The following is a 13,994-nucleotide window of genomic DNA, read 5'->3' on the forward strand; positions in this document are numbered from 1 at the left end:
CTAACAGAGCAACAAAACTGAACACGGCAGAACTTTTTATTAACTTCTAGATACATGTCAAATTTACATCCTAGTTCAAATATGAACACAAAAACTACATAAGAGTTGCATTGCATAACTTACAAACGAAAATCACAATAAAGATTTCACAAAAAAAAATAATAATAATAAAATAGAAGAGAAGGAAAAGAAAATTATGTTGGGTTAGAGAGATTCAAAGCTCAGCCAACCTATACAATGCAGGAGGTTGCAGAAGCAACTACTATTAATTTGACACTAGGTGGAAAACTACCCGAGACATACTCAAATCTCAAACTAACATGTAATGATCTAAGATTGTAATCCATGGTCAAAACTTGTGTTATTGTCATCATCATTGTCGCTGTCTTCATCGTCAGTGTCAAGGTCAGTATCTTGATATACATCATCATCACCTTCGGAATCAATATCGGATCCATCATCATTGTCCTTTATATCAGAAATCACACTAAGAGTGTCATACGAATTCCAATCAGGAGGGAAAGTTTTCTGCAAAGCTTCTGTGATCTCCCCGCCTGTCCTCTCAATCTTCCGTAAACACTTTGACCAGTGAACTGCAGTCCCCATATCAACAGTCAACCCAAATTGCACCATCTCTCCACAGATGCAGAGGATTTGTGAATATATGTACTCTTCGGCAACAGTAGCCCTTGACAACAATGATGTCATCAAACAATGATACACGGCTTTGTCTGGCTTCAACCCAGCCAATTTCATATTTTCAAAGCATCTTAAAGCCTTCTCCGGGTGAGAAGCACGCGCCCATCCATGTATTAATGTGGTATAGGTTTTGACATTCGGCTTTACTCCAACAGCTTCCATTTCTTCAATTGTTTTTGTTGCTCTCTGTAAACAAACAATAATCTTAGCCATCTAGATGGAAATAAAGATGTCAAATTTGTTAATGCCCATACAACAATTAATTTGACAGGTGAAGATGAACGAGCACCAATGACCAAGATGCCAATTGAAAATAAATAGAGAAATGAAACTTATTACAAAGGCATTTCCAAGACAAAATCTAAATGAAACTCATTCCCCTATCAGCAGCATTTCAGGCCACTACTACTTATAGAATGGGATCACTAGTCATGGAGTTAGGAAAAAGGAGTCATCATATAATTACATAAGATATACTTGAACTCTTTTTTTTTTTTTTTTTTTTTTTTTTTTTTGATAAGTATACTTGAACTCTTAAAAAATAAAGAAAAATTAAGAACTAGCAAGTGTAAAAGAATATAGCCATTGCGAGTAAAAAAAATAAAAATCATACTATTCCATATTTTATTATGAATATAGTCAAATGATTCCTCTCAAAAGTTCAATGAAATCCTAATATAAGCTCAGCCAGGATGGAAGCTGACAGGATCAGTAAAGGTACTATTTCATTAATGAATCAAAAAAAGGGAGAATTTTATTGGGAAGTCATTATAAACATCTCTTAACTCTGTTCGTGTCATGTTTTAGTGTCTTGTCACTACACAGCTGGTCCCAAGCCCCACCACCGGCCCCCCCACAAAAAAATAAAATGAGGAGGGTTGCCCTAGGTAGTTTGACAGCCTGCATAGAACTTTTGTCATATGTGCATGGTACATAAACATATCCTGCACAAAATCCTCTTCCTCAATGAAGCAACTGAAAGGAATCATTAAAGGCATACCAGCATATCTCCAGCTTTGCAGCAAGCATTTATGAAAGAAGTATATGTGTGGATGTCTGGTTGAACCCCTTCTTGTTTCATTTGCTGCATGAGGTCAGAAGCCTCCCAAACATCACCTCTTCGAGCCCATCTACATGGAAAAAAGAAATACAAAATCAAGCAGCAAAATATAAGTAGGCATAAAATAGTAGTAACAACATAATCCATTAGAGAAAGAGGAGGAAGTCAAAAATAAAATCACCCTTGTGAAATAATCCCTAGTCTGTGTTTTACCCCCCAAAAAAAGGAAAGAAAGGAAAAATTGAAGAAAGAAAAAGGGGGGAAAATTCCTGTAGAGTGAAAACTTATACTATGATAAGATATAAAATAATCCATACCCATCTATTAAAATGTTGTAGACAAAGGTGTTTCTTGGAATTTTTTGAGCACTCATTTCTTTTGTCACTGCTAAAGCACTTTGCATCCTGCCTGACTTGCAACATGCCTTAAGCAATGCCTCATATGTATACACGTCAAGCTCCAGTCCCTCAGTTTTCAATTTTGTAAAATACTCAAAAGCTTTTCCAGTATCACCCAATGATGCATAACCATGCATGATGGTCGTGTAAGTATGCTCATTTGGACTAATGCCTGCCAGCAGCATCTCATCTAATATTTCAACAGCCTTTCCCATCTGCCAGAAATACAAGACAAATCAAATTACCACTTTTTGAAAAAATGGATAATTAATGTACCGAGAACCATAACATCAACTCTAGCATACAAAAGATCCAGCAACCTGGGTTGGCCTAGCTGGCTTCCTAACAGCCCAAGTAAATAACCCAACTGTGCATTAAAAGTAATTCAACATCATATAAAATAAAGTAATTGCATTTGCTAACCAGAACATCATTTATCAATTGGGGACAAAAAAGTATTGTAGACTCGCATAAAATCAATAAACGAATTTCAAAATTTTATCCAAAAAAAAAAAAAAAATCAAGTAGTTGGCAAGGCCAGTTTTCCTATCAGAAAACTTTTCTTCTATGGGAACAAGGCTAGAGAAAGACGAAAAGAACTTACTCTATGTTTTTCTTCTTCATTTTTAAATTTTTTTTATATTCTCCTTTTCCATGCATTGAAGTTGTACTCATGTAGGAGATCAGCACAGTTGGGACCAAAAATGTGAAAACAAAAATCTAACATAAAACCAATGATCATTTTGTGAAAAATGAATAAAAACACTCAAAGCAACGATTGCAGCGACATATGATGCTTTTAATTTTTCTTGTTCTCTTTCACTTCTTTAAACTGTTATGAATCAAGGGCACAAAAATAGCTGTGAAACATGCCATGTTCTGCACCTTGTAAAAGTGGTTACCAAGCAAACAAGAGATACCTAAGTAGCCTTTGACAGCTGTAATCCAGATGCAGACCTAGGATCTGGGGTTCCTAATTACTCCTTCCGTCCCATTTTAATTGTCCCTTTTTGAGAACCTAACCTTTTAAGAGGATGATTTTTAGTATTTTTTTATTGTATTGGTAGTGAATGAATTACTTAATCTACCCATACTGGGTCCACATGTTTTCCACTTTAATTGCTTTTATAAGTTAAATGCAAGAAGGTTACTTTGGTAATGTTACTAAATATAGTACATTTGACTTTTCAACAGGGACATTATTTTGGGACAGCTAAAAATGGAAAGGTGGACAATTAATATGGGACAGAGGGAGTATTTTAATGAGCACAATTTACCTGGCGTTTTTCCGTGAGGCCGAGAATCAGAGAATTGAAAGTGTGCACATTTGGAATGCATCCACTTCTCCTCATCATATCAAAAACTTCTAGGGCTCTTCTCATTTCTCCGGCTCTCGCAAAACCATGTATTATGGGCATAAATGACCGTGTGGTAGGCCTATGTCTCTCTCTTTGCATTTCCTCAACAGTACGAATTGCACGGTCCATGTTACCCATGCCACAGAATGCGCTGATGATGTTATTGTAGAGCACAACATCAGGCTTTAAACCATCCCTCACCACATCTTCAAAAATAGCAAACGCATTTGCCCAATCTTTTAGTTTTATGAACCCATTAATCAACATGGAATAAGTCTTCATGTTATGCTTTATGCCATCCAATTTCATCAATTTGCTGACCTCCAAAGCTTTTGAAACTTTTCCCATCTAAAAGACACGATTTAGCTTTCCTCATCAATTGGAAAGAGATTAGATGTATCAAAACAGTAGTTTAAAGTATGGTATACAGTGGACATACATAATTAATACATCATCATAATTTACAATCAATCAATACAATGTATGCTTTCTATTAAACCAGCCCCTCTTTGGTGTTTATACTTTTCCAAAATTTCATGCCACTTGTTTTAAAATCAAGATAACATAATGACTTCAAAGAAATGAAGCTGCACTGCATATAGAATACTTACACTAGTCTGTTAATTCTTTAGACAGAGGAATCATCATACTCTACGAGTAAAGTGACATAAGATAGACTAAAGGAAAGAAGATAATGTGAGGTATGGAGAGCATGTGACATAGGTTGTATAACAAACGGCGAGCTGTTCCCAAATATAGTATTCTTTCTTTTTGTCCTGGCTTAAATTCTCAAAAAAGAGATAAATAAAAAGCTCGATAATATCAGCGTCGATCATCTGGGGAAATAATCATCACTTCCAATATAGTATTCTTTTATCTAACAAATACATAAAATAACAAATAAAATAAAAAAAATCAGAATCACATACTTGAAGAGAAAAGAAAGGTTGTCACTAAGTGTCGGTGCCAGCAATGCACGGTGCTGGAAGGAGTAAATAGGATAAAGGCATAACTTTTTGGATTATTAATGTGAAGTAGTTGTTCTCACTTTTCATTATCAAACCCATATTTAATAACAGTTGGCAGCCCAAGTTTTGATATTACACCATGAAATTACTATAGTAGAAGAAATTTACTAAGAAACGAAAATGGTTACTAGAGCTTTATTATAGTAAGAAGGAAAAAGAACCTCCAGAATGAAGAAATTGATGTGCAACCCAAAAAGAAAAAAAAAAAAAAAGGACTGGAAGATCACTCTAGCAGAGACCCTCCACTCCGCGCGCGCACAAGCGAGAGAGAGAGATGACCATAATCAGAATCCTCAAGCTTAGAATGAGAGTCAGAATTAGAGTCGTGTGTGATCTTTAAATATATATTTCAATTAGTCACTGAAAGAAAAGTCCCAGAAGGAACTCCCAAAAAACTAAATGTTTAAAGGATACGGTGTGGAATTTAGAAAATGAGTGATGAAGGAACCCAAGAGTGGGAATTATCCAGAAGCAACTAGGAGAGTTTCATAATCTGCCAATCTTATCAGACAATTTAGTGTTTAACCACCTAGTTTGAATAATTTTCACTTTCCAGATCTACAATTTAGTGAACTAATATGGAGCAGGAGAAACAGAGCCAGAAAATCATGGCATTCTAAGATGTCATGTATATGTAAATATATATATGGCACATCAAGGACTAGAGTAGAATTTATTTTTTTCGTTAAATAAGGACTAGAGTAGAAATTATGTATATTGCATGTATATATTGGAAAATTACATGAAAAGAACGGGTTAATGTAGATATTACATGTATATATTGCCATATGTTAACAGTCCAAAAAAATCAAAAAACCAAGGCCAACGCCCAAATGACAACTAGAGTAATGGGGAAGAAAATTTTTCTTTACCTTAGTGTAAAGATTAATAAGACATCCATAACTGATCACTGAAGGCATAAAGCCACATTCCTACAACAACAATCAAATGTTAGCATATTAGGTTTACTATACTGCAATATGAAATGTTGATCATGTATACAGAAAACATGAAAGGTAAAAAATCTCCCCCAGTCAATATATTAAAATATAGCTTGCATTTATTTTTCCTCTATAAATAATTTTAGCACGGATACGAATAAAGAAACTACAGCCAAACTTTAAAAACCAATAAATTAAAGATCTGATCATGATTTTTTTACAGCATTCAGATTTCTAAAAGACCTCAGTAATTAAAAATTTAAAAGTGAGCTACCTTAAGTCTGTCAAACACAACCAGACATTTATCTTCATTTCGGATCATTGTGTAACCATCCATCATGGTGTGATATATGTCAATTGAAGCATCAATACCTTCCTCTTCCATCTCTCTCACCAAGGCTTCAGCTCGATCCATATTACAGATTTGGCTGTGTTGTTGCAGTAAAATAAAAAGGAAACAAATTAAAGTTTGTAATTAGGAAATCCTCTCTATGCATTGGTATAATACATACTGCACAAAAAACATTTACCAAATTTAATAGAGGATGTACAAAAAGAATGGAAAATTAAATGTACAATTTAACTTCATCTAATAGATAATTATTCATTTCAGATGCAGGAAAGAGAATAATTTCATCGAAATCCAAAAGTATAATCTCTGATCTAAGCCAAAGCCAAGGCATATAGGTGATGCGTATGTTATTGAGCTCACTAGATAGGCCTTGGGAACAGCAAACATACTAACACTGTAATTGACCTCACTAGACTTTTGTGTCTTACATTTTAATATCTTCGCATAGTCAAAACCTTTTTATTTTTTTCGACAAGATTTCATAAAACGACACTCAAAAGGGGAGTGAACCCTAAGAAATACAAAGAAGCCCAAGGTGACACTATAATTTCAGACTATCCATAAACTCCAAAAGATGATCTCAAATAGTGTGAGCAAATGTAAAATGTAAAATAGTAATGCATAATTTGCATAGTCAAAACATCAATAGCATATGAAAATTAGTGTGAGCAAGTGAAACAATGCATTAAACCAATGAGCCAGTGTCCTAGCGGTGTCAGCCTTACTTTTGAAAGGAAGGTCAGGGGTTAAAGTCTCAGAAGAGACAAGTGGGTGTGAGTACCAACTAGGGAAAAAAAAAAAAAAAAAAAACAATGCATTAACTCGTCTGTATTCTAAGGGTCACTTTGCTCTAAAATAATTAAAACTCTATGGTACATGAACATGGATGTGGTGTGACTGCAAGGCTGTGCATGCTGAAACGTGAATATGGTCATGAATGCACACTCGTGTTTAAGCTGGCATAGGTTAAGTGTTCAGGTGTCCAAGAATAGGTGAAAAGGCAGATATGTTGGCCAATTATAGCTTCTAAAAAGGTACATATTGTTTGGGAAGTTCCATAAAATTCCTTCGATTAAACTTTCTAGAACTGTTCAAAAATAGAATAACATATGGGTTTTTAAGAAAAATGATCAATACTATAAAAGATGCATTTGCAGGAACTTCAAAATTATAGGATATTAGCTTTAACTGATTTGAAATCTCATTTCCTCTCTCTTGAATAAAATAAGAGGGGAATTTCTAGCTTCCCTCTAGAGCTAGTACCACCATCAATCACAACAAAAATGTTTAAAAGGCATGATCTTCTTTCATCAATTGACCACTTTGGTTGAATCGCAAAATCAGGCAAAAGAAAAATCTGATGGGCTTTAGTGTAAACTATACAAGATATGGGAGAACAGATCCAGTAGAATACCAGGTCTGTAACTTAAAATGTAAAATTGGCCATGGCATGGGTAATAAGGTCCTAGTCTTTCTCACCAACACAAATAGTTATTGAGATTTAGAATAAATCTGAAGTGCAGGATCTCTTCGCTCCTTGATCTTCCAATTTCTTCTCATATAAACTAGAGGTGACTTCGAATGCAGATCTTTCTTTGCCCCTTCTACTTAATACCTCAAAATAGAAAATGCATCTCCTCGGTAATAAGCCTCTTTGAGCATTATCTTTTATCATATTTCTTAAGAACTGTACTAGTATTAATTATTTAAATATTTCTTGAAGTCATCCAATTATCATCAAGATTGAACAATTAATTTTTCAGCACCATATCTATTGCAGGAGCCTAATTGAGGTAAGCATGACCATATGACATATCCAGGCTTGAGCTCGGCCAAATTAACATCCTCCTTATCTAGAAAGCAATGAGACACCTATCGGCTTTAAGATATAATCAAAACAAGAGTAAAGTATAAGAAGAGAAGGAAGAGGATGAGAGAAAGAGAGAGAGAGATGGGGAAAGAGAGAGAATAAAAAAATCCTTTATTCCTTCCACCAGATTCTATTTATATTAAGAAGTTTCATAAACTACACATAAGCCCCCTACATTTATGAGTAATAACAAATAAGCCCCTGACAACAACACCAACCTTGATTAACATCATTAGCAGGTGGACTCCACCTTTGAATAATTTAATCAGGCTAAACTTTAGTGCATGTTTCCCTAAGGAATTTTTGAGAGAAGCATCGTTAGAGATCAAATAAAAGGATTACTTTTACCTTTTTTAATCTAACAAACAGGTATGAGAACATCAATTCAAAGATTCTGGCTCCCCGAGCTTGTCTTGTAGATACTAAATGCCAGGCTTGGATTAAATAATCATCTAAAAAAATTTGTCCAATATAATTTGGAGGGCTATTAGAACCTCAAATTCAGCGGAGAAACGATAATCTTCAAGAGAGATCATTCTCATATAGACAAAATGAAGAGAGTAATTATTTGGTCCCCTAACTCATCAACTCAAACATAATTCCCAAGCTAAAGGTGGCACTACTTGCTGATATGTAAACATAACTTGCTGTTAGACACGGTACATTCTGGCATAGAAATCTCCTAGGTAACTAAAATTACATGAGAGGTCTTCATGCACCACTCAATATTGCAAAATGCAGCATTAAGGTACTTCTTTTCTGGATTATTAGCTCAAATAGTCAAATGGACTTCAACAAATTCTTTACTCTAAAAGGGGATAACGCACCAATGAGCATAAATTATGCTCCCATATATGATTGCGTTTAAGTTTGTATGTCTCTCTTTGGCCTCCTTAAACCATTGATCTGCAGCCCTTCCAAAGCAACAAGAAGAGATATTAGATATTAGTGATACAAAATGTTCATCCAGTATCTATATAAAAAAATTAAAAATTAAAAAAACAAAAAATAGAAAAAGAAATTGTTCATCCAGCCATTGGTACAAAATAATGCATGTCATTGAAACACAAAAGGTCAAAAGCTTAGTTATTAGTGATGTAGCATTGTTTAGAGAATTCAAGATTATGAACTTTACACAAATCAGGAAACCTTTATGATCTAGTTTCCATGGTACTTTCTAAACTTTCGGTTGTTTTAATTTTTGGTCCAGGTTGTTGGACATTCTTTGTTCATGATTACAATTTGAAGTAGGAAAAGATCAAGTTGTCATAGAATAATCCAAAGAGTTACCCAAGCTGGTAGAGAAGATTATAAAGTAGTGAGCTTCTGCAACATGTCAGTTTTTTCAGTGAAGAACGTGTCAAATTAGTTGCTATTGTAAAGCTTGAAGTGAGTGCCCATACAGATGAAACACAGATAACTATTTAACAAGCAAAATTGTGTATGCTAACCTCTTAATTCAGTTTTTATTAATTTCTTAGAACATCCATAAACTCAGAAAACATATTTTAATTTCCAATAAAAGCAAAATTTTAACCAAAAGTTCTAACCAATTTCAATGGGAAAATAAGAACGGACCCCAGATGAGATATCTAATAAAAGAATAATTATAATGATGATGGTAATAACAGTGGATGAAAAAAAAAAAAAAGGCTTACTTAAATATGAGATTAAAAGTAAAGGAAAAAACAAACAGAAAGCGGAAGAGAGTATTGTGGTCTAACTACTACTTTTGAAATTGAAGAGGAAAAAAAAAGTGTAAGGTACATGATGTCAAATGTATACTACGCTTACTCAATGTTGCGGACTTTAGCAAATCCCCCAACAAGAACACTGTAAGTCACCAAACTCATATTGATGTCCTCATCTTTCATTTTCCTCACACAAGATAGAGCTTCCTCCATGTCTCTACCTACTGCATAAGCGTGAATTAGGCTGCATGAAAAAAATAATTATTATTATTACATTAATGATGGCAAACAGATGATTTTTTAAAAAATGTAATTAGAAAGAAACAAGAAGCCACCAACTCTCGTAGCCCTGTTCTCACACAGGCACCAAGAGACAATCCCGGTTACCTAAACATTACATACCTAAAAGGTTCTCAAAGTACGTACTCAGATCTTTGAATTGATATAAAGAATTACTGTGCAAAGTTTCGGGTTCCAGAAATAATCTCAGAATATCAGAGTTGCAAAAATGATCTTAAAACATCAAAGTTAGCTCATGACTGTGGAAGGCAAATCAGAAGTACAATGTAAACAAACACTGGCATAGGTTTTTACTTTGTATAAACATGTGAGGTTGGCTCTATTCCCCTGGCCTGCATGCTCTCAAAAGCTTCACGTGCACGATGCATATCTCCCCGCCTTGCATAATAGTTCACAATCAACCCAAACTCTTTTCTAGAAGGCTACATATATTAAAAAAATTAAAATATATAAAAATATATATCATTCATATTATTCAAATGATTCAAAATGTAAATCAGATGTTCTTGAAACCGAAAAATATATATATATATATATATTAAAGCATTATTTTGAAAGCAAGTAATACATACAGTATATATTGTGCCTCCTGAGATGATAGACAAGTATTATATGTTTCCAAGACAAAAAGTGAAGTGAAGCATTATTATCCCAGAGGTAACAGTTTATCGTCTGCAATGAAAAGGAAAGGATCTGTCCACAAGTTTATAGCATTTTTACACCAAGGAATGTCTATTAAGAAAAACTTTATGACTGAAACATATAACATATCCATATTCCGTATTTTATATGATTGGCATATCACATATACTAGATTGCTATGAAGAAAATAAAGATGACAGTTTCTATATAAAAATAAATTTAATAAATCACTAATAACACTGTTCTGTTCAAATGTTTTAAAAATAAATCTAAGGAGCAGTTTGGAAACCCAAAAACTAGGCCAATTGAGAGTTTTCCACCGGTTACAGTAAATTATGTGGTCACAAACATCATCCTTAAAATTTTTGGTATTATTCAGTACTCACTCAAACCAACATCAAGTTAGTTTCACTAAAATCAGAGAATGTGCTGCTTAGGTGCGTGATGACATCCAATTCCCAAGCTTCCCAAATAGCCCCAAATTTTTCAACGCTACATGAAATATAGGGTATGTATGTCAGGTGTGGATTTGCGCCTAAGAGTCTGGCATATAAATCCAGGAATCCAAAGACGGACACAGTTGAATATTCATATCATTTTATCATCATTCTCATCATCCTTGCTTTAATCCCATATGAATGGGGCTGGCCACATGAATTCTCTTTTTCCATTTTTTTCAATTACACGCCATCTCTTCTCTAATATTTCAGTTTCAAAATAATTTCTAATAATTTCATTCCATGTTAATTTCGGATGACCTCTCTGCCTCCTATCCTCTATGCAAATTATCCTTACTCTTCTCACCAGTGCATCTATAGTTCTTTTATGTATATGTCCATACCACCAAAGTCTACTCTCTCTAATCTTCTCACTAATAGGTGCTATACATAGTTTCTCCCACACATTTTTGTTTGAAACCCTATCTTTTCTAATCAATCCAATCATCCATCTGAACATCCTCATTTCTGCTACATGAATTCATTGTTCTTGTTTCTTTTTAAACCCAACACTCTGCGCCATATAAAATGGTTGGCCTAATAGTTGTTCAATGAAATTTTCCTTTTAGTTTATATGGTATTTGTTTGTCACACACCACTAGCTTGTCTCCATTTTGTCCAACCTAAGTCTATCCTATAGGTAGATCACCATTGATCTCACCATCCTTTTGTATTAATGACCCTAAATACCAGAAGTGTTCACTTTGGATAATCCTTTAATATTTTAATATTTAAGGGAAACGTTATCTTTTGGTTCTGACCATTCTGTGACAGCGATTTAGTTCTGATTCCAAAAATAGTGGAACTGCTAGGATGGTGTAGTTCAGGGCTTAGATGCCAAAAAAACCAAGCCAATCTGAACCAAACCGTGATATTTAGACATACACATACATTTGTTTTCATTTGATAGGGTAACATTAACCAATGTTTTATATACACCTTAAAACCTTGATCCTCATTTACAAAAATAAATTATCTTTCTTGTTTCCATATTAAATTATTCTTATGTTACCATTTACAAAAATAAATTATCTTTCTTGTTTCCATATTAAATTATTCTTATGTTACCAGATGATTTTAGAAAATAGAAGTAGGTAACAGATGAAAATTTAATTTCGTCACAAAAAATTGGGTTAAATAAGGCTTTATTTAACTAAACATAGTTAATATTAGAATATGTTTTTATGTAAGCTTAATTGGTAAAATTAAACCGATCCAACTGTTCTTGTAAGGTTAGGATTTGTTTGGTTTAGACAGTTTCATTGGTTCCGCTCCAACTTTTACATAACTATAAGGATCAGTTTGGTTCTAGTTTACCCTCTCTGAACCGCAAAAGTATCATACTTTTTAGCAAGAAAATATGCATGCGCCTGAGGGAATTACGTGCACCTGACTAGACAGTCCTTGCCTGTAGTATAGGTTGGCATGGTTTGACTAACCATTGACAACCTTGGGAACTTTTAGGTATCAGGTGCCATTTTAACAGGTATGGCAAGCAGGGTGACAACGTGAACCAGTGAACACCCAAATCATTTGATGTTGAAGTACGGAATGAGAGATTCAGAATATTCCATAAAAAATCAAAATGATTGGAGATGCTATACAAAGATGCATCAATAATCTTTTGTAGAAGCTCAGATGCCAGTTGAAAATGCACATGTTGATATATATAGAGAGAGAGAGAGAGTTCCAATCTAACTCTTCAGATACAAAATTCATGAGATAAAGACCTTTTCAAAGGGGGAAAAAGGAAATGTCAGAACCCCTAATTTTTTTATACCTTAACCAACACAAGTAAATACAGTAGCTTTTTGTGGAAAACCAATTTCAGCTTGTAGCAGACTTACTACAGTCTACAATCAGCCTTGAAACAAGAGTTTCCAACTAATTTTATCCACGAATTGCAACTTGCAAGCCATATCCAGCACCCAAAAAAAATGCTTATTTGAAAAAAAAAACAAACAAACATTTGGTGTGACAAAGTTGAGCAAAATTTGAAACCTAATTTCCACAGCATTGATAAACAAATGCAACCAAACCCTGAAACTAGAACTGAGGCACCAGTTTCAAATCCAAGGTACCATGCACTGGAACACAAGCTAAAAAATGTTCAAATAAAATACCTTCTTAATCTTCTCGAAAGCTCGAACAACAGCCTGCCAATTCTCCGGTTGAGTCTCCAAAACCCTCCTAAATTCCCTTCTCGAACCCTCCCTATCTTCGTGCCACTTTGACCTATACTCCACTCTATCCTCTCCCTCCACCCACCTCGTCCTCTCCTCCGACCTCACCTTCAGTCTCCTCCCATCGTCCAACTTCACAGTCAGCACCCTCCCATGGAACTCCACTCCGTCAAACTCCACAGCCTTCATGGCGGACTTTGCCGCAATCGGACCACCATATATAACAAACCCAAACCCCACATTCCTATCAGTATCCTCGTGACCCTTTATCAAAATCACATTCTTAATCGGCCCGAATTGCCGGAAAAACTCAGCAACTTCGTTCTTTTTAATCCAAAGTGGTAGATTCCCCACAAAGATTTTCCCTTCCTGCCTGAATTCAACTCTCGGCAATTGGTCGGAACCCGAATCATCTGAAACCCTAATTTCATTTTCTTCTCTATGGGTTTTTTCCGGCGGGGCAGGTGGCGGAGGCGGTGGAGGAGGAGGAGGGGGAGAGAGTTTACTGGTTAACCAGAGCTTATTGGTGAGACTTTGTGTAGTGTTAGTGGGATTAACGAGGTTTTTGAGGGGATTGGAGGGGATTTTAGGGTTTGGAGGAGTGGGATTGGAGGAGGAGGTTTTTAGGGGCTTGTGGCTGTTGGGGCGGCGGAAATGGCCGGAGAACGGAGAAGAGGTAGTGGGTTTGTCAGACTCCTGCGAGGAGGATTTTAAGGAAACAGAGAAAGGGGGAGTGGCGGCGGAGGTGGTGGTGGGGTGGTGTTTCCCGGCGAGTACGAAGGGTGGTGAGGAGTGAGAGTGATGAGTGGAGTAGACTGAGAAGAGATCCATTATCACTTATCAGTTCGAGTGGACCAAAACATTGGACGGTGATTTCAAAATGGAAAATGATACAACCGAACCAAACAACATAATGAGAAGCGAACCATACAACCTAATGACAAGCGGAACTTAACAAGGTCAGGCCACGTCAGA

At 35.3% G+C, this 13,994-nt stretch overlaps 1 protein-coding gene and 1 pseudogene across 2 annotated transcripts; both read right to left on the reverse strand.

Moving 5' to 3' along the window:
* Positions 1 to 6: 6 nt before the first annotated feature.
* Positions 7 to 13,938, reverse strand: LOC132311799 (pentatricopeptide repeat-containing protein At5g04810, chloroplastic). Of its 2 annotated transcripts, XM_059809904.1 has the most exons (10): positions 12,960 to 13,938; positions 9,992 to 10,119; positions 9,501 to 9,641; positions 8,534 to 8,620; positions 5,759 to 5,912; positions 5,416 to 5,475; positions 3,435 to 3,863; positions 2,077 to 2,372; positions 1,700 to 1,829; positions 7 to 885 (listed from the first exon to the last, which is right to left on the reverse strand). In XM_059809904.1, exons 1-10 carry the CDS (start codon positions 13,848 to 13,850, stop codon positions 331 to 333), a joined length of 2,871 nt encoding a protein of 956 aa, XP_059665887.1. In that variant the 5' UTR covers positions 13,851 to 13,938; the 3' UTR covers positions 7 to 330. The 2 variants fall into 2 exon arrangements, with proteins under 2 accessions (XP_059665887.1, XP_059665888.1); XM_059809905.1 differs by lacking the exon at positions 3,435 to 3,863.
* Positions 4,272 to 4,376, reverse strand: LOC132315483 (small nucleolar RNA Z103; annotated as a pseudogene).
* Positions 13,939 to 13,994: the final 56 nt, after the last annotated feature.

Source organism: Cornus florida, unplaced genomic scaffold (genome assembly GCF_030987335.1).
Source record: "Cornus florida cultivar Cherokee Brave unplaced genomic scaffold, ASM3098733v1 CherokeeBrave_3.0.0_Hap2_Chr06, whole genome shotgun sequence".
In the NCBI taxonomy this organism is placed as follows: domain Eukaryota; kingdom Viridiplantae; phylum Streptophyta; class Magnoliopsida; order Cornales; family Cornaceae; genus Cornus; species Cornus florida.

Bases quoted from the DNA above. Each gene is read 5' to 3' on its own strand.
- LOC132311799 (XM_059809904.1), bottom strand. From the start codon at position 13,850: ATGGATCTCTTCTCAGTCTACTCCACTCATCACTCTCACTCCTCACCA. The intron at 10,120-12,959 runs GTATTTTATTTG...TAATATATGTAG, and splicing joins CTTTCGAGAAGATTAAGAAG to CCTTCTAGAAAAGAGTTTGG. The intron at 3,864-5,415 runs GTAAAGAAAAAT...CGTGTCTTTTAG, and splicing joins TTATTAATCTTTACACTAAG to ATGGGAAAAGTTTCAAAAGC.